This window comes from Cinclus cinclus, chromosome 1 (genome assembly GCF_963662255.1).
Source record: "Cinclus cinclus chromosome 1, bCinCin1.1, whole genome shotgun sequence".
Lineage (NCBI taxonomy): Eukaryota > Metazoa > Chordata > Aves > Passeriformes > Cinclidae > Cinclus > Cinclus cinclus.
The window spans coordinates 90,811,760-90,833,487 of NC_085046.1; the positions used below are offsets into that span (position 1 = coordinate 90,811,760).

Genomic DNA, 21,728 nt, shown 5'->3' on the forward strand with positions numbered 1-21,728 from the left:
CTGGACACAGTTGTCTTTCAGACACTTAAACTTTTGCAGCAGAGGAAAGGAGAAGGAAAGAATATCCAGTCTTCCTACAACTAAAGCTCTAATTCTCAATAAATCTAGTAGAAAGAGATGCCTTAAAGGTTTGAAAAGGATGATCCTGTTCACCTCTCACAAACTAGACTATAACAGTGAATACAATAGGGCCAATAGGAAGTGGAAGATGACACCAACCATTTTTTATCCAGGAATTATGCCCTTGGGCATGGGACACAATTTTTAAGTCTTGTCGTCTACTCAGTCTTAAGGGGCTTGTATCCAGAGTTCCTGAGTTCCTTGCCAGGCTGTAGTCCATTGTATGACTGGGCTAAAGCCCTCCTCTGGAAGTAGCCATGCACTGATGAACAGAAGGAAAGTAGGAACCAGAGGTACTTATCAGCACCTAGCTGTTCTTGGAAACAGATTTCCAGCCAAATGTAGCTATATAAGACTAAATTTGAGTCCTGTTTTACATGTGAAACAGTTCAGTCTTAACTCTGAAAAATGAACCAATATCCAAAATCCTTTATCTCTGAGCTAGAACATTTCTTCTATCTGATTTTTCTATAATCTGCCTCTCAAAATTTAATCGCTGGTCTCATTTTCTAAATGCAACAAAATTTAACTGTAGGCTGCTTATTTTGTCTAATCCTACATATCTCTTCCTTTTTTCCAATTTGTAACATTATGTTAAGTCTGTTTATCTGCCATATAGGGATAGATCTTCACTTGAGTAAAACACTTACTTGAGATAGGTGACGAATAAAATAAAGGGGTGGGGAAGAATGCTGTGTCCTAAAACCAAACTTCAATTAAGAAATACCACCTCATGCCTTAAGCAGAGATTTTATTTTTTTAAACATAGTTAAATGCTGTATAAACAGAACAGAGTCTGAGATTTCTTCTCAGTCTTGGCTTTCCAGGTTTTCAGTTCAGTACAGAAAACCTCAGCAATGAGTACTACAGTCATAGATGCAACAAATCTTTCAGTAGCCACTGATAAGTAAAGTTTTTCCAACATCCTGCTCATTAAAATTTTTCCTCCAATTATATACTTTTAAAGGGGATAGCTTATGCTTCCCTTAGATATAATCTCTACATGGCTACCATTCACTGTGGCAATGTACATTCATTATATCTAGAAAACTCTGAATTAGTGCTGGAAAATTCATAAATATGGGCGGCAAACACCCTTACCTGTTGAATAACTCTTCTCTGTCTCTTCCTCTCCTCAAAACATCCACCAGGTGCTGGGTACAGTGTACACATTTGGCTCCGTGTCATGAACATCCCGATTTCCATGCAGGCAATATGCTTAGTGGTTTCATAAGGTCTGCTTACAGATACCAGTGCTTATAGGATCAGGCCAGGACAAATCTCTCCTCATCATCATCTCCCTTGAAATGCATGATTTTTGATTACTCATTCTAGCCATGAGAGATTAGTTTAAAAATCCCATTTTATTTCAGACTGTGGCTTAGTCTTTTAAAATAAAGCAGTTACAATTGAGAATGATCATAAAAATCCATTGAGACAAGTCATCAGGATGTAGCAACTGTATCTCAGACACAGAGAAGACACTGACATATGGTTATATGTCAATGAAGGGAGATATTTTTTGGAAGGGAAATAAAAGTTTTCATTCAAGTTTTATAAGCAAATTCAAAGCTATAAAGCTGTCATTAGTGTGTTATCCCCTGTCTAAGCCAAGTAATCACCCTTGCTGTCTTCTGCATTTCAGAAGTGATGAGATCTCACCAGAGTAGCAATATATACCCAATAGCCAGTGTACTTAATTGGATATATTATATATGTTCTCTGTTTAAGTTCTGACAATTTTTGGCAAGATTATAGGAGGTCCTTAAAACTTCTGTGTTTACTAAGGTGTTCCTGCCACAACAAGGGGATTGGGACTAGGTGGTCTTTAAGGTATTTTACAGTCCAGGCCATTCTATTATTCTGTCCTCACAAATTCAGGAAAAATTATTTCCAAATTGTACGTATTACATTCAACTTAGTTGGGTTTGTTTTCTCTAGAGCATGTTGTTTGTAGTGCTGTTTGGAGGGTGAAATGCTTTGCAACATCAGCTTTTTTTTTTTACTTTTCAACAGTTTATATCTATGTGGCATATGCCTAATGCTGTAATATTCCAAGAACACTCAAACATGACCCAAAATTACACCAGTAACACCTGAAAGGTTCAAAGGATTTATTTGCTAAGCTGTGCTACCATTTTCCACTCTGTTAGGCACTGGGTATAGAAGGAGGTGGTCTATATGCTATTATGCTGAAACAGAAACAAGTGTTAAATGTAGTTGAGTCAACAAAACACAGTAAACATATAATAAAATAATTTGCCAAATAAGGGTATTATACTAGTCTTTAAAATTATAAAATATGGACTCTGTAACAGAATGTTAGAGTGGATAATTGGTTCCCAAACACACTAATTTTTATCTTGGTATGCCCATTTTCTATGGAAAAGTAATCAGTATATTTGAAGGCATAATAATTTTGTGTTTTCACAGTAAGAACTCATAATAGCAAGTGTAGCATAATTTAGACCCATGTCAGAATTAGAGATTAGGTATCATATTTTTTAACTCCAATTATATGGAATTAAAATGATCCAGAGCTGTGAGTTCTGAGAAAGTGGTCAGCGTATTATTGAACCATTAGATCATGTCTTACTTAATAGCAACTTTATTGGTTGCACAGAACAAGAAAAAGCAATACAATATTTCATTACATTCATATGTATGCCAAAGTAAGTACATAGTGTTTCAGAGAGAGAGAATGAGTATGATTTATCTTTGTTTTTAATCTCAGAATCACCATGGTATCATAAAAAAAACGGAGAAGTTAGAAGTAAGGGTGTGAAATTAGATGTGATGCCAACTGGAAAAATGCAAGCAAGTGGAAACATATTTCAAAGCACTCATTATATGGAAGAGAGAGACTCAAAATTAGCAATGCTAGTGACATATCCTATGAATAGCGTTTAAGGTGACATACTAAATAGAGATACTTAAAATAGAGAGAATATTAGGTAAGATCATAACGTTTAGACTTCTGTAATACATTCCACTGAGAATTTAATGATTTACATTTAAGATGAGTAATGTCTTTCCAAGTTGCAACTGCTATGGAATGAAAGCCTACTATAGTCTTGAGGACGACCACAGTCGTTATGCACTCTGTTATAAATAAGTAAATTGAATTATGAAGTTGGAGCTGAAAATGTTTGAAGTACTTCATGTTGCTCTCACCCACAGTTCCATTAAAAAAAGGCTTGGTTCATTAGGTAGCAGTAGAGTGAACAGTTCTTTTTCTCAGTCCTGGTAGCTCTAATGTGTAGCAAGACTTTCTCCTGGGGAGTGTGCTTGTCTGGGCCATTGCAGTTATTGGGAAGTGGCAAATTATCTGTCTTGAATAACTGAGTATGGGGCTCAAGCTTTAATAGGAGATACCTATTCTGCAGACAGATTATCCTTTAAACTCCAAAGTGTTCTGCAAAGGTGTCACATAAAATACAAGAAGATTTAAGTCTTGCAATTTACATAGGCCCTAAAATGAAGGATGCTTTATCTTGCTCATCTCATTAGTTAACATAGTTTATATGCATTGCCAAAACCAGGCAGATGTTCTGTGATTTCAGGTGATCTCACTGAGCCTGGTCAGTGTTTTGACTTGGACAAAGTGAAAAAAAAGGCGTGAAGGTTGTTGCACACTCCAGACTGTGCTCACGCTCTTAGATTTCAGTTGGTTGCTCTCAGCCATGATGTGGGTGTTTGGAAACACTCTTAGTACAAAAAGAAGAAACCAAACTGTGGGGTGGGATGGAGAGACAGAAAGAGAGAAGGAGAGAGCACAGACCACTGACATAGTCCAGCTTGCTACTACAGTGTGTGTTTGACTAGCCAGAATTTGTGTTTACCTCAGAAAAATATCTTGAGGACATGTGCGTTCATGGCAACAGTGGACCTTATATCTTCTCAAAGGTGTATTTTAAAATGTGACCTTTGAATGAATCCAGATATTCAGATGCACTTAGCATTTTGAACTAGTATTATTCTTAATTATGGGTCGTGAACACTTTTGACTCCTTGCCTTGCAAAAATGTGAAAGGCAGGTTCTTTCTTTTTTTTACTGGGTTTTTTTGTGGCTTTTTTTTAAAAATTCTTATATCTGCCATACTGAGAGAACAGCTAGGCAAGGTGGAACTCCATGGTTAGGGGCTTCTAGGGAAACCCTGAACCTCTGAAGGGTGGGGATTACCATGTGATATAAGAGTGGAGAGACATCCTGAAAAGCACATTAAACAGAGACTTAGATACTGTAGTGAGGAACAGGCAGGAAGAGACAGTTGTGAGCTGCTGTGGAATGGTTCCTAGGAATGGAAGCAGGCTGAAGGGGGAGGGGGATGGTGAGCAATTTGCTAAAACTCCAAAAGCTGGCTGAGGGCAGCTCTAAAAGGAGGGACATGCCTCTAATAGTAAAGCAGGGAGAGGGAGATGTATGAACCTTCTGTCTTTTTATTTATTTCTGCTTTGTCTTCGCATGTCACTTTGCATTTTCTGTTTAACCAGTTTTGAGGCAACAGACTGAAAGGAAAACATGTGGGCTGAACCACCACTGTGGTTTTCTCTGTGGGCAGGAGGGCACTTGGACTAGACCCTGTGCTACCAAAAACATGTGGCCTTGATATTTGGATAGTTGATGGTGTGGTCCTTATTCATGCCCTCTAAGATCTTCAGGCATTCCCCAAAACTCAGGGTTTTGGTTTGTTGTGGGGTTATTTTTTTTTTTTTTTGACGGGGTAGATGTTTCCTGTATTTAGACTTTATATTTGCCTAATTATTTTGCTCAAATTGTTTAGTTTTGGCCATGAAATTAAAAGAAAATCCAACAGACAGACACTCAATTTCTATTGAACGGCAAAAGGTTTTAGACTTCTAATCTATCTATCTTTGTCTCTGGAAACTAGAGCCTTTGTTTATATTTTTCATCTGGCCTTTTTAATTTTGTGTGTGTTCTTCAGTTTATTTCCTATTCAATTTTTAGCTGTTAATTTTTACTCTCTCTGTATAATCTCTTCCATAATTGTTCTCACTGTCATCCAGTCTGAGACTGATCTCACTCCTATTTAATTCAACAGCAGTTCTGTTACTGAGTATAACATGAGCCTGATCAGCTTCTATTTTTGTAAATTACATTTTCTTGAGGGAAAAGAAAAAAGAGTATAGGCAAAAGTTATAAGGCTGAATAGATCCTAGAAACAAAATTATGTCATATACTGAAGCAAATACGCCACAACCTTTCCAGAGATTTATTAACATAATTTTAGAATGTTTTCCTCTCCTTCAGTAGAAAAAGCAGACACTTTTTAAAGCCCCCTTACAGAAACAGGAGAAATGATAACATCTTTTACACTACCCATAGATTAACTATGAAAAATGATCTAAAGGATATTAAGAAATCACTACAGGAGATCTCACAGCATGAGATGAACCTCAGTATTTAATTTATGTGAAAACAGCGGGATTCAATTCTCTGAACTTATTGCCACTTATGTTTTACAGGAATCTGTGCTGGTGCCACACAAATTCTAAAAAATGAGCTAAATGTAATAAAAATTTGTCAAAAATGTCTGATATAAATGAGAAAAGTATAATTCAAAGGGACAAACTCATTCTTTGGGGTCTGATGGTGCTCACACTGTCAATTTTGCCATCATTAATAGAAGCAGGGCCGTAACCCAGTGAAAACTTGTTGAGATGACACATTTTGGTTCATCATAATTATCCATTATGTCCCCAGTTTTCCAAGAAAAATAGAAGGTGCTTAATTTCCAACTCCTGGTTACTCTACAGAAATCAATGCAATTGTCTACTTAAAGACAACTATTCTCTCCAGGGCTAAATGAACAGCATGGTTTATTGTCACATTTGTTCCTTTTAAGTTCCTATATCTAGTACTGAGATGCTGCCAAGCTGCTCAGCAGTAATGTTCAGCTGCAGCCTAACCCTTGGGCACTGCAGCTTCTACCCACGGTGTGTATAGAACTGGCTCATTATTGATATTCCTCAAGTGAATCAGTCTGGGCCTCATAAACAAAGCTGGAGAATGGAGTGTGAGTGGAAAGAAAGATTTCCAAGTTCTGTTAAAAAAAAATAACTTGTTGAGGTAGGGAAAAATATGTTTGCGAGAATCGTAAACCTGAGTGTTTCCACTGCAGAAACATAATCTAAATGTTTTACTAATTGAAGGAGTTCTTAAAGAACCAAGCAGTTTCACTATCCCGTTCAAATAACTGTTATTTAAAACTAAAAAACTAAAGTGATAAGAAGTTTGGCGAATTTAACACAATTAATGAAGGCCCTTTGTGCTGATACTTGGGTTTCTTTATTCATCACTCTGAGTCTATAATCACACCTTCTTTTTTTGCTTGAGATTGGCAAACTGGATTAACATAGCATTAACAAAGATGTATTCCATTCAGGTGGTTATATTTCTTTCTTTCAATTTAACAAAGCAGGAAAGTGCATCACTTCTTTGATCAACTACATTTGAAATTGCTATTACCATTTTCATGAACTCAAGACCTTCCCAGGCATTCCTTGTCAGATTGTAACTGTGGTTTTCTGAATGCATAGGTAGGGGTGGTCAAGCAAAAGCAAATAGTGGAAATTCTTGAAGAATGAAAGTTTTAACTTTTCGTTAATTCAGTTCATTTTCCAAGGCAGCCTTTTAATTTTATATAGAATTTTAACCATATTAAAATAAAATATTTACAAATAATTCAAATAATATTGTTGTTTATCTGAAAGTTAGCACCACCTAAAATGTTTGGTTAATTTGTAAGTTTCTTTGTTGGCATATATACAGAGATTTTTTTACTTCTTTATTCAGAGTGTTTCTGGCACTTTCAATACTCATTAATTTCCCCTTACTAACTCACTGTTCACAATAAGATGACTTCTTTTATTAATAATGAGTGCTAATATCAGGTAACTTTTATGTCTGTTACACAGATTTATAATTAGTAATCACCATTCCTATAACAAGATGATGGGAGAGGCTCAGATAGATTTGTGTGAAGATATCAAATAGCAGCAACTATAGACTAGCCAGCTAAAGCACAAGTTTGAAAGGAAATAGGATTGAATTTAAAGTAATTTTACATAAGATTCTTAACTTATCCATGCTTATTATGTGGCAGAAGAACTGTCTTACTTGAAAAAAATAAAAGGTGTTCAGCACCTTATGGAAAGGTAAAAAACAGAGGGGTTTTACTGCCAAAGGAAAATAAAAAGTGATCCTCCTACAAGATGTAAGGAATATCTTGTTTATGGATGCAGTGACTCTTTAGCTAAAAATTACAATATTTGTGTCAAGTTTAATATTTGATGAAGATAGTGTGTTTTTTAAATAATGGTCATAACTGTTACAAGTCTGGAACCTTAGCAGAGAGATCTCTTTCTATGTGGAGATATTTTCAGTGTTTACTGCTCATCAACTGTGCTATTCACCAGACAAATTTTTTTTAGGTTTGTTTTTAGTTATCCCAGTTAATGCACCATAAGATCTTCTATCAAGTAATTTATAAAAAGAAAAAATTCCTACATGGTGTTTTCAAAAATACATCCTGAGCCAAAATAGTGTAGTACCTAAAAAGAAAACAGAGGGAAGTCCATTTTACTATTTGTATAAGAATACTTGATTGTTGTATACCAAATTATATAATTTCCTTTGACACTTGTATGTCTTTGAATTACAGAAAACAAAATATTTGTAGGACATATTCAAATAGTCAACAAAGCTCATTCAAAAAAATAAAAATGAACCAAGATGTATAAGCAGATAATTGAAAGTGCACCCTAAAATAATTGAAGGCATCAAGAATTTTGTAATGACTTAACCATTTAAGAAAAACAGAATTTTTTTTTTCAGGTTTTTTTGTCTACTTAAGAACAGGCATTTCAATGCAAGTTCTTTTCTACTAAAGAGATATTTTCCTGCTTGTTTGGTGGGTACTGAGAGAAGAGTGGTTTCCTGCAGCTTCTGGTGAAGTGCATTGTTAGAAAGTACCAACATGAGAGAATTACTGATCAATTTTGTAACATCATGGTTATGCTCTTCAATTACTGATATTTTTAACATGTTCTTTCAAATGAGTTGGATATGGAGGTATAATACATTTAAGAATATAAATGAGCAGATATCAGAATTTCAGACTTTTGCTGTTTTCTAAATTTTTCATTTTGCCAGCTTCATTAATGAATTATAGCAGATAAATCTGAGGTCATTTTCTTCAAAATTAAAAATTCATTTTTATCTGAAACTTACCTTCTTAGCAGCAATGATCTCATTTTGACAAAATCCTGGTATATTTAAGCTAGAATGTTTCTGATACAGACAGTAGTTATGTTATTTTAATATGCATGGTCCCAGTCAGGAATACATAAAATTTTTTGAATCAAACATGCCAGAAATAACATTTTTCTGAATATTGAGTTAGAAACATATTATGAGCATAATTGAATTTATTAGTATTCCCAAGAGACAATTACTGTTTCAGTGAGAACAAAACAGTCTTATTAGAGACACAAAAATACCATGTATCTGTTTGCCAAATATACCACTAAGCTGTACACAGAAGAGCTGAATACTTAATAATAACAGCAAAAGGATTGAAAGCTAAGTATGGTTATTGATGTGAAGTTAAAAAAATATAACTGGCTACTATGAACATGACTATATTAAATGTATTTTTAAAATCCCTCAGAGTTGATCTAACTGTGGTTTTACTGAGGCATAATGCAGGATAGTGGTTAATCAGCAAAGACTTGAAAAATATTGAAGTTAACAATAATGCTTTGCTGGCCTAAAAATATACTTTTTTCTATTTTTTTTATTTGTTTGTTTAGTTTTTTTTATTTAATATCACATTCACGAATGTCACAAAGTGGCAAAACTCCTGTAGTCTGAATTTAATTGCAACTGTTTTTGTTAATAGCAAGATTAACCAGCAAGGAGTCAACTTTATATTCAGGGTCATTATCATAAATGAACAGATAAGCCACAACATTAGATGCCACTATGTCATTAATATATACATACAAATATCTAAACAGTCTTCTGTACACAATCACAACATTTTCTAATATTAAGACTCATGGTGCTGTGTCTACTTTTCATAGAATCTTAGAATGGCTTGGGTCACAAGGTGCCTTAAATATCATCTCGTTCCAATTCTATGGCCATGGGCAATGATGCCACCCATTAGACCAGGATGTTCAAAGCCAACCTGGCCTTGAACACAGCCAGAGATGGGACAACCACAACTTTGGGCAACCTGTTCTGATGCCTCACAACTCTTATAGTGAAGAACCACTTTTCTCTTACTAATTCACCATTTTGGACCACATGTGTCTTATTTATTTATTTTAAGGAACTGCATAAATTTTAATGCTTTATCAATAGTTTTTGAATGAGTATGTCTTATTTTTTCCCCCTGCCTTTATACCTCGTCACTAAACACTATTAATAATGAGAAATTTTTTTTCCACAGAAAATTTTGTTTAAAAAGATCAGGTTTTGATACAAAACTGGAAAATCTGGAAAAGTTTGGAAAGTCAAAAAATAGATAGCATGTATTTAGATATGAAACATTTAGATTATTCCTAAGGTTTATTTTAGATGTCAAGTTTTGAATCTTACTAGAGTGGCAAGTTTCTCATCAACTTGCATATCCTGAAATTGCAAAATAAAAATCCCAAACTCTTCAGAAGTTAGATGTGAAACTAGGCTGGTTTTTAATGAAAAATCATTGCCTTTAGGTTCTCTAAAGACTATTTCCCAAATACGTTCTTAGAACATCCTAGTTTCACTAAATCAGATTGTTTTTTTTATATCACAAAGCAGCTCTGCTGGCCAAGCATGCATGGGTAGCATGGCCAAAAGAAGACTGGCTTTCCCTTTTTCAAACTTACCTTTCCCTGTATTTAGCCGTTGTCTCTTCCCCAGCTTTTTCATCTGCAAGGTTGAGTACTTTGGTTTTTTACTTCTTTTTTCAATTTTGTGCAGTCTCCCTTTTTTATGGGCTGGTCAAGTCTCTAGGAGGAGGATTAGATTATTGCTCCATGTGATTTCTCAGGATTTCAGATTCAACTCTAGGCTTCCAAGTCCATGCTGTGCCTCTTGCATGGTCTTCTACCTGCTATGCTTTGTAGTCTCTGATCCATCTTTGGGAAGGTAATGGCCTGTTCAGGGGAGAAAAGCTTTCAAACAGCCAAACCTGCATGGTAATGAAAAGAGAAAAGGAAATAGAAAGGGCTTTGCAGAGCTTACTGCAACTCTGAAGGTCACTGTCCCAGCTCAAACCAAGTCCTAAAGCAAGGGACTGTGTACAAGATGCTACGGGCAGTGGAGGAATTGCAGAAAATGCTTTTTTAGTCTATATTCTGTCCTTCTTGATCAATTTGAAGATTTTCTATTAAAAAACAAACAAACAAACAAAAAAAAAAACTTAGTGTCTTTTTTATGCTTAAGACATAAATTCTATTTTGATTATTTTAGTTTTAAAATCTTCTGTTTTGTATGTGTCAAAGTTGTGGCAAGCTCAGGTCCTGGTACACCATTGCTCTGTGCAAGCTCACCACCTCCTTTCTCTTAGGCCACATATGTAGGTATTATCATTTACTCAGGTATTGCTCCCCAGGTTTGCTAACCAAAAGTATGTTGCTGTTTTGCCATTTTCTCTCATAGGATAATTTAAAATCTGTTGTTCTTATCTTTCCAGACTGCTCAGGGTTCATTGAGTGAAGTGTATCTCAAATAGTGCAATCCTTTTTTATTCAGTCTGAATTGCATCTCTATTTCTCTGTTCATTTCTGTTCAAAATGTTGCTTTTCATATTAGCTCCCTGAGTGCTTTTTATCTTTATCAAGTGTCTCTTGAGCTTGTCCATTGGTTCTTTCCCCTATCTGCAAATAGCACAAAAAAAGTTAAAAAAAGAACATAATATTTTAATATATTTATGATTTATGGGTTTATATATGAAAGAGATAGTTCATTCAGCATCCAGATTTGTTTTACTTAGAGAAGGAATGGACAGATGAGTAAAAAAACAAGTAATCAATGAATGAGAAACTACTAAATATCAAATTTTGTGATGTTCTTCAGATTTTTTTCTCTCAGGGTTTTGCCAAAAAAGTTGTCTGAAATGATGATATCTAAGTAACTTTGCTTTTTTTTATATATATACATTTTTAGGTCCGAACATGGATTCTTACAGTGGGATACACAACTGCATTTGGAGCAATGTTTGCAAAAACATGGAGAGTCCATGCAATTTTCAAAAATGTAAAAATGAAGAAAAAGGTGAGAGGAAATAGACTCTTCTCTTGTTGCCTTGTTAATACAATTTTCTATTTATTTTCATACCTTTCCTGGATGTCCATATCCATGCTGACTGTTCATGTGTTGCATCCGAAGATCCTGAATAGTTTGATATCAGGGCGTTTTGGTTTCTTGTTTAGTCTGTGAGAGTTGGAGTCAAGCATCAGCCCTCCAGTCTTTGTAATAAGAGGGGGACAGTGGAGTTGGCTGTAAATTGTCAAAGTGAATTTGAATCTCTGCTCCCTCTTAGTATGTTGCTTCAGCACCCAGAGTTTTCCTTCTGGTAGATTCATTTTATAAAATGTCTTCTGATTATGTCTGTCTGAGACATAGATATTACCTGCGGATTTCTCACAGATGGGTAGGAAGGAGGCAAGAGAAAGTCCTGCTTATAGCTTCCTATTTCTAATTATCATTGAAATTGCATAAATTTACTCTAAGAGTGATCAGAATTGAACCACAATAGTTGTCTCTGTCATTTTTGGTACAGCACATTTTCTGTCAAGGATTAGGCTCAGCTTAGGAGTAGTGCAGCTCTTCATGATATTTTTCCCATTAAGCCTCTTTTCATACATGAAGTACTTCTATCAGATGATTTTATTTAAAAATTAGAAAAACGCTGAACAGAAAACATTTTGCTGGTAAAAACATTAAGAGGAATGTGCATGAAACAGGAAAACAAGATTAATATTTTTACAGAGCAAGCAGAAGTGCCAAGAGCAGCTCCTATGTGCATCTGAATATTTTTATTCTAAAAACCAATAAAGAATTATATATAACCAAATTAAGTAGAACAATGTTCCAAAACGTTGTCAGATTCCTCTGTTTTCCCCATATGTGGTCATAAAAGAGCTCTGTTGTTAATTTTTTTTTCTTTTTTTTGTTAGTGCTGTTATTTTTTATAGTTGGAATGTGTAGGGAGTCTGTCACAATAGAATACATCATTGCCTTAGTAGGAATGGACTTCAGCTAGAGCCAGAGAGAGTTAACTCCGTTTCTAAGAGGATTTATGTCTAAGGTTATTAAGGAATTACATGCTGTGTCTGGAGCTGGATTTATTACTCTGGCACCACAGCAACACAATGAGCTAGTACTTCCCCCTCCTATTCGGTCATGTCAGGTTTTCTCTATTTCATTATCATTCATTGCAAAAATAATGATGAATAAATACAAACTATCTTAAAACTAACTAAAATTAGAAAAAATTTCTATACCAAAACCAGGATACTCTGGATGGGGTGAAATGGAACCCTCTTCCTTTTTCCACATGTGCAAAGAGCCCACTGTGATATATCAGTTTATACAACCAGGGTTTTTTATATTTCTTCTTATTTTTACTTTTTTTTTTTTCCCAAGGATCTTACACTTCCTATATTGAAGTTTTTTAACAAGGATCAGCCAGAATTTTACCTTCCTGAGAAGTGAAATTTTGCATTGAAAATATGTTTTCACTTATATTGGTACAAATATTTTTTAATTAGTGAAGTTACACAAGACACTGCAGTCTAACATATAAAAACATTTACTTCATAATCTTTATTATCCTCAGAATTTTATAATTTCTCCAATACATACTGTTTCAAATAGGAGTGAACAGGTACTGCAATGGACTGTCACTGACCTTCTGCTCACTTTTTTTTAAACATTACATTTTAGATCTGCAAGTGGCTGCTCAGTATTAAATTTCACTGTCTGTTAACTAAGCATAATCCTCAAGATCTTTATTGCCCCTGTTCTTCAAGGGGCTCATCACCAACTGCAAATTGCAATTGATTATGTAGAGCTGGATGTTAAAAATTATTTAAGATCATTTAAACAGACACTGACCAGTATAAGGCAGATAAACTTTCAAACATCTGGAGGACGAGCTGCTTTACTCTGAGTGACACTGGAAACATCAAGGTTATTAGGCCATCTTCTTCAATATTCTGGAATTAAGTTAATAACACATTTTGTTCTGTAAATTTTAAAGAATTCTTTTTTTTAGATCTCTCACTCCAAATAACAAGCATGAGTCATGAACAGTTTTCCTTATGTAAAAACAAATCCGCTATCCATGATAAGTGTTTAATAGTCATATATTTTCTGTCTTTGATTTGCCAGGATAGATAAAAGTGCTTTTAGGAGTTGACTGAAAAATATGGCATTCTTTACTTACATCTTGCAAGAATGACATTTCCATTTTCTGCAGATGTAATTTACAGCCAAAGTATTTTCTTTATATGGATGCACAGAAAATAGAAATTTTTTGCAAACAATATCTAAACTGACAAATGCACAAAGGCAGTGTCACATGAAAAAAGCACATTAATGTTTTCTGAATTAGTTGTGCCATGACAGAGTAGACTGGCATTGCAATCAGAGAAGTGCAAAGTTCCAAAATTATATAAGTACTGTGGATCCTATTCATTTGTGATCACTTCAGTTACTACCTGTATATAAGTATGACAGTAAAATCTGTATGACCTTGAGGCATACCACCTTTGCCTGTCATCCTCAATATTTTCATCAGGAAAATGTTTGCCAACAGTGAAATTTCTGCACAGAGTGAAAGAATCTCTGTGTGGCTTTTGAAAATACTGGTTAATTTGCTTCTTGAAAGTGGGTGTTAAGGGAGAGATGATGAATAAATATGTTTATCTCCATCAGATAGGGCAAGCTTGCTTCTGTACATTTACTGTACACTTTGGTGTACAATGTGGCTTTTTGAAGAGATTATTAGATACCTGTCTCAGTGTGAGAAAATGTACAGAATTTCTAATAATAATAATAATACACTCCATATTACTGCAGTGGAAAGTGGAACTTAATGAGTTACAATGTCTTAAATTAGTTGAAGATTCTCATTAGCTGCTGTTTATAAAGCTCTCAGAAGTCTATTTTATTTTCACCCTTTTATATATCCACCCCCTGTTACTGGAAATTAATAAACAATAAAATTCAGAATACACTCACTCTGTTATCAGAATACTAAGGACAAATTGGGCAAAATTCCCAGAGCTCTGTCACCATCTTTAATCTTGCTAGGGCTCAAAGGAAGCAAATTAAAAATGCATTAGTTTTAGCTGGAAACGGAGGGGTGCAAGGGGATCAATTTTCGTCAAATGGAAATGACAAAATCAGTAGGGGGAAATAAATTATTTTTGAGTTTTGAAGAGATTGGCAGAGATAATGGAAAGCAGAATAGAATTAGTATTGAAAATAACTGTAACAGTTATAATTGAGGTGCAATTCTGGTTTTCATACATCTTTCTCTTGTTTTGGGCTGCAGAATGTCTGCTGCTCAGAGAGAGGTGGGAACTGGTTTTTTGTTTCCCTTGGCAGCAGCAGGGCTGGCAGTGGATAAGAAGAGAAAGAGGAGAATATCAGTGGCAGGAGAGCATGTGGTGTCCTGGGGAAGTTTTAGCTAGCTGAACCGTTTACAGAAGCCAGTGCTCCTGGTATATTTAGAAGGATGAGAAGCTGTCTATTTTGATGGGACCTGCACTATCTTGGGTATTTGAGGGTGTTAAAGCAGTCCTGCACAGTGACTGCTCCTGCACAACTCCTGCATGCCAAATAAAGCCCATGCACTTTTGATAAATACTAGAACAGTAAGAAATTCAAAGCAGTGGTATTTAAAGCCTATATAAATTTTATAAATTCTGCCCCTAAAAAGACAAGCATTTGGCCATTGGTAAATGGCTACAGTAAAGCAGAAGATGATCTAGGTCACAATGTTGCCTTGTTGCATTTGTTGTATTTGAAAGTGCAATGCATCTCAGTTGATGTTGCCATGATAAACTTGTCTTACCCATAACAGAGTACAATCTGGTTTTGTCTACTTGGACATAATTCTTCAACTGTGGCATCAGAGAAGGGATGTTTTTATCTTCAGTTTCCACTGAAAATATTACCATTGTACTCAGTTATTTCTACCACTGTAGAATTCTGGTGGCATATGTCTTTATGTTGACAAAGCTGTTACAAGATAAATACAGAATATAATGACAAAAGGGATGCAGAGCAGCCTCTTATCTTGAAACTTGTGCTGCTATAGTTTTGCCAACATTATTCTACTCCTTCACGATAATTCATAAGCTTACCTCTGTATTACCAATATCACAGGGTAAGAAAGTTACAACCAGTCACAACAGACAGAAGTGACTTATCAGTCTAACCTGTCTTAGCTATGCCTGTCAGGCTGCCATCTGGCAAACTCATTGTCATTCATTTGGCCTACCAGGTCCTTATAAGAGTACTGAGGAGAGCTAAGGTCTTCATGCCTCGCAGAGATGAGTAGGAGATTGTGCAGATTATGTTTTTACAGTAGGATGGGGAAGGGAGGCTGGCAGTGCAAGGGAACTTCAGGGCCAAGAGATTGGGAGCAGGAAAGAGGCTGAAGAGGATAAATCAGGTTTGCTGCTAATGACTTCAAGACAGAAGCCTGTCCAGATTAAAAAATAAAAAAGAAAAGAAAAAAGAGAAAAAAAATTAAAATCTTGCGGTTTTATACTGGGAGAAGATATTGAAGAGGGAGACTGAATTTGGATTAAAATTCACTTGGAAACTAAGTTTCAAAGACAGCAAAGGCAGGAACACCTGTAAGAAATGAATAAGAAAGGTGAGTATGATGGAATGCAGAGCCTGAGTATGGTATTTAAGTAGCAAACTGTAATTGAAGGACTAGGTCTGATTTAAAAATAGATTAAGATTGAAAGGCAGAATGGGAGGCCTGAAAAGTAGGGATGTAGTCTAGTAAAGGAAAGCAGGAATGAGAATGGAGAAAGAAACAAGAAAAAAATCTTGAAATTAGGACTGGCCAAAATGATTGCACAAGAAGTGTGGGCAAAGCATAAAATCTGAAGACAGGATTTTGGAATTTTACAGTTCTTGTTTTCCATTACTATGTGTCTATAAAACCTACAGGCAAAATATGTGCCTTGTCTTCCTGTTATGCAGTTGTACAGATTCTGATAGCTACTAGTGACTCTTTTAGCTCAAGCTGATGAGGTGTGTAAAGATGTAAAGGCTCCTCTTGCTGATGTGTGCAGCTCTCTCTATAATTGAATCCTCTTTCCATTTTCTTTACAAAGAATGGGCTCATGAAAACATTAAAAGTTTTATGTTGTGGCTATAAAGTCAATAATTGGAAAACTACAGCTTGCTAGGATCTCTACAAAGTACATTTCTTCCCCTATGTGGATTATTAGGACACCAGTGAAGCCTTAGCTTCCTACAGGATGCCACTGTCATGAAACAAAGGTAGTGAGTCTGCTCTGGGCATGGAATAGGACTGTGAAGTAAAAGACACAGTTTTATGCTACGATCTTTTTCACTTAAACTAGAAAATATACATAATGAAAAAAGTCAGTAGGAATTTTGAGAAAGGTGGTCTCATATTTAAGACAGTTAAGTGCCAAATGAAGAAAAGTTACTACTTTGCAGAATTATTTGTCATGCTGTAGAAATCTTTCTGAGCATATTTTTCAGAAATTATTCTTTCCTTTCTTTGTTTCTGAGAAGCAAATCTATTACCTGAGTGAAGCAGTGCAGGAATTCTCAGATGTTTTAGCTCATTGCCTTCACACTTAATTTTTTAACACAAATCTGGCCACCCCACCTCTATAGCTTGTATATTTAACGTTTCAAAAACAGGTGCAGAGAAAACTGGGAGGGGTTAGAAACCATCCAGGCTCTGTCTGTGGACCAGGGCACATGGGCTACTCTGAGCAGTGTCCAGTCCTCATTGCCCAGGTCGGGGTGGGCAGCAGCTGGCTGTGTGCTCCTACCCTGCCTGGTCCTGTGATTGCACAGTGTCCCTGGTGGGGGGAATAGAAAAAAAGAAAGCAGCTAGAGGCTACACAGTTATGAGTTCATGTGCTGCTGGCTTCTCTTCTCAACTTGTGTCATTCATTTGCTTTCCCCATCCGTCACTTGAAAACCTCTGTGAAGAAGTTTCTAGAATGAGTGTCATCTCTAGCTATGAAATTTTCCATAAGTTTTTCAAGCCACTTCTGGAATTTAACTTATTACAATCTATATTTTTCCTCACTAAAGTCCTGAAGAGGTTTAAGAAAAGTTACCCATTATCTTAATCTTTTAAAAATAGATGAAGCAAAGTTCTCCAGATTACATTGACAGAGGGTTTAGGTCAGAACCCCACAGGCCACATCTCATTTATTCACTTAAATCCTATGTAGACATAGTTCTGAATTAGCATAAATGCAGTTTGTATTATCTAAAAATTCTGTTACCAAATATTTTTCCAGGTCAGTTTTCAGACCGTAAATGTTTATATTTTTTCAGGATATTTTTTAAAAATATTGCTAGAGCTTTTTATGTGTATAGAAAAAAAGTTATATGATGAATTTCCCCTAGGATACACTTGTATTCTACTGAACATATATGAGAGATCATAAGTCTGGAGAAGAGATGTGTCAAGATCCAAAAATTTGCTTTGGGTAACCATACCAACAGTACAACAATGTATTAGGGACCATCTGCTGAAAACGAAACAGCATATGGACACCTAAAGAAATGTTCAGTGTTATTGTTCAGTCTTTGACAGTAAGAAAGAAGACTGTTTGAAATTAGCTTATGTTCAGGATCTTTTTCCATTATGAATATTTACCACTGGACCAAGTAATCTCTGACATAGGGCAGTGTAAATTATTCAAGTACGGCTTATGGTTTATTAATAAACAGATACAGTACTTCCTAAAGTGATATAAGTGGAAACCAAATTATTTTGATTTGTTTTCTCCCAAATAGTTGCAACTATAAATTTTAAGTCCAAAGCTTTAAAAATAGTCAGTGTAATCTTAGAATTCAAACTTAGATGTAAAATAAGCATCCTGGTTTTCATAAGAGCTGATCAGCCAAAATGTCAACTAAGGAACAACGGGAATCACATTTCTAAAATTTACATTCACATAAATATGGAGTTTGGACCTAAATCTCAAGCTCATGTCATAGAAAGAAGCTGAGCTAATGAACTGTACATCTAGGAGAAAAATCTGCTTTTGCAATTTATGTAATTTATGTATGGAAATTTCTGCACGGTACAGTTTGATAAGGGTAAACCTCAGTAGTAACAGAAACAACAAAAATTCTGTGTGAAATGTAAGTGATCATAAATGGTGCTACAGCCATAATCTCAATGTATTATGAGACTATTGGATGACAGAGAAATAAAGAACATGTCGCTATACAGTATGAGGCAATTTATTCCTGAATAGCTTGAAATTGGATTGTAAATGTAATCAAGTGCATTGATATTCCTAACTATTTGGTAACGATGAAGCATGCTTTCCCAGAGAATTTTTCATTAAGGAAAATATTAAGGTCTAGGTATTTTAATGTTGTATCAAACAAAATCAGAATATTTCTTTTTGAACCTTTAAACCCTTCACGCACCTTTTTATTCCTGAAGATTTGGGTTCCTTCCAAACATGAGAAATCATACCTCTCATAGAAAGTCCTTTACTTTTATGGCCCAGGTAATCTTGGGCTCAGCAAGTATATTTCTCTCAAAGGTGAATTTGACCTCTGTGTTGGAGGGATATGCAGGTTCCTCAAGGCAGCATGTCTTGCTTTACTTATGGTTGTGAGCAGAAGTTAGCACAATGTTGAGGGTTTTTTCTAATACCGTTCTCCAGAACACCAGCAAGAATGGTTGGTTCTAATGCTGCCCAGTTGGATTTCTTAGTGCCATTTTTAGGCTATCATGTTTTTTTATTTTTGTCCTTTCAAAAGGATTTTGTGAAAAATACTAATTTTATATCTCTCTGTGCGCTCTTTATGGTTGGATTAGCAATGTTAGTAAAACAATCACCTCTCCAATTCTCTAGTGCATTGTAGTCATAACTGAGGCTCAGGCTTTCAAAAACAAGGATTTTTATAAATCTTTTCACCCATCACTTGGTCTCTCTCCATCTCTAACCTCTGAAAAGTTTCTATTTTCTGCTTCCCCTAGGGAGCATCACCACTAGGATGATCCCACGTGGCTTTTTTTTCATATGAGTTGGAAAAGAGGATAGGTGTCTTCTAATCGATAGCTTCTCCTGGCATCAGGGCATAGAGTCAACACATCCACATTTGTGATAGCATTACTGGGAGAGGGAGTCTGCCCAGTGATGTAATTATCTATCCTAAATAGGAGTCCGCAAAGAAGATACTTTTTAGAAATATGTGCTTTAGCAGGCTAGTGACTGCAGCTATTTCATTGTCAGAGTCAAGCTATTTGATCATATCCTATTGTCCATTATTGTCAGGAGTACCACGCACTCCAATATCCTGAAAAGTAGTCACCAAGATCTTAGATTACAAGTGTCACAGCAGATCCTCACAGGAAACAAATGTTTTGGGCTTTTTTAATTTATAAGTAGATAGACAAATCTTCCATCAAATCAACCAAAATACCTCTAAGAAAATAAAACTTAGCTTTTTACTTCCGGTGACTTACTGGTCAAAATCCTTAATACTACAACACGTCTTTTTAAATGTTAGCATTCACTCATTAAAACTGGTGTAATTGCAGCTTGAGGCATTGCCAATACTAATCATACAATCTATTATAGGGAGTACTCATAATAGCTGTTGAAAAAAACATTATGGAGTTATTGGAAACAATGCATAATGTGTTTTCAATGGTCGTGTTTTCTCATTCCATTACACAATAGAAATTAAGAATGTATTATAGAATAGTTCTCTAAAATATTAATGGCTTTAATAACTCTCAGATAGAATCTCCCTCAGCCCACATAGGGTAAAGTTCACCCATCCAGCACTGACTTTGCATCCCCAACCTCCTGGCACCATCCCACTTGGGCTGACACACTTAATGTAGGGGAGCAAGCCAAAGGTGTGAACCATACTGAGAGAAATGAGAGGTTAGTTTCTGCAGTGGAGAAAATATCCCGAAGACAAGTTCGTGAGTGGTTTTATGGTCCCTTTTGCAAGCTCACAGACTTTACAGGGTTTTTTTCCCTGCAAACTATTTTCTTTCTTTCCTCTCCAGTTCAGAGGGAGGACACTGATCAGCAGGATTTCTGTATGGATCAGGGAGAAGAATATTTGGTTTCACATTTCTGAGGGCTTTTATAATTTATCTCAGTGATATTTGTTTGGATAAATAAGGTCTAGGAAGCTTCACAGAGGGATCCTTTAAAGAGTATTTCTCTCTACAGATTCCATCCCAGGAGTCTGGGGAAGAGACAACTAAAGAAAGAGGTTAATTAATAACATTATGTGTTTATCCAGCTAGTGCCAGAAGGCAAAGGACTATTCTGCCAGCTACACTAGACAGGGTTGATCTACATAGGAGAAAACATTTTATGCATTTTAAATGAAAAAGAAAAAATATATATTTATATCAAAACCTATGAATAAATGCAAAAGTACTCCCAGCCTTTCTGTGTTTCTATGAATTCAATTAAAAACCCAACAAACAAAGAAACCACAAAGATCTAGCTAATATAGCTTTAAATTTAAAGATATTTTATTCTGACAAAGGGAGGTGACCTGGTAACAAGGAAAATAACTCTGAAGAAAAGACAGGAGTAAATTAACTCTTCAGTCATGCTGGAAAGTTTTTTGTGGAAATCAGAGTACAAAACTAATGTTACATCCTGGAGGAAAGGGTAAGTCTTCATATGTAAGATTCTTTCTTCATGGTTTAGAATGGAGTTCAGCTTTAGGGTCTATGTCATAAATATTTTCAGAGTTGGTTTCTAGTAAGGCAAGAAATAACAGAAAGTTTTCCCTAGCTGTAACTATAAAAAAAAAAATCTCATGTTTAATTACTTTTGATTGCCAAATTGCCAGGTGATCCTACAAAGTGGTCGATGATAGGGTTCTCCAGGACACAATGGATATGCTTTAGAAAGCAAATGAAAAAAATCCAACAAAAAGTTTGTGCAATAATAACCAAATGGACAGTTGCAGTTATGATGGCAGGTGGTATAGCCTGTGATAGTTCTAGAAAATCCTCACAGAAAAGAGCTTCCATGAGCAGAAACTTTATCCCAGAGCTTTAGACAGATTTTTTAACTCCTGTGATCAGATGGCGAAGTCTGTGGAGAGTAAGGACTTTGATCTGTCTTCATGGTCACGAGTTTTCAGAACAATTTTGATTTGCTTATACAGAGATGTTGCTGAGAAGAAAATGGCCTGCCAGCTTTTATTCTGAGTCAATTTGTTTTGAGGACAGAGCGCTTCTTACCCAGATATATAGTCCAGACTGGTGGCAATGGCATTTATAACAGTGTTCAGATCTGCCAGGATGAGACAGATTCACCTATCCAATCACAGATGGTAG

General features: G+C 35.6%; 1 protein-coding gene across 1 annotated transcript in view; it reads left to right on the forward strand.

Moving 5' to 3' along the window:
* The window catches only part of GABBR2 (gamma-aminobutyric acid type B receptor subunit 2), a 457,122-nt gene that overhangs the window by 303,624 nt on the left and 131,770 nt on the right, over positions 1 to 21,728 (forward strand). The window contains exon 12 of the mRNA XM_062500339.1: positions 11,303 to 11,410. Within this exon, the coding sequence (XP_062356323.1) occupies positions 11,303 to 11,410 (108 nt within the window). The remainder of the gene's footprint in view (positions 1 to 11,302; positions 11,411 to 21,728) is intronic.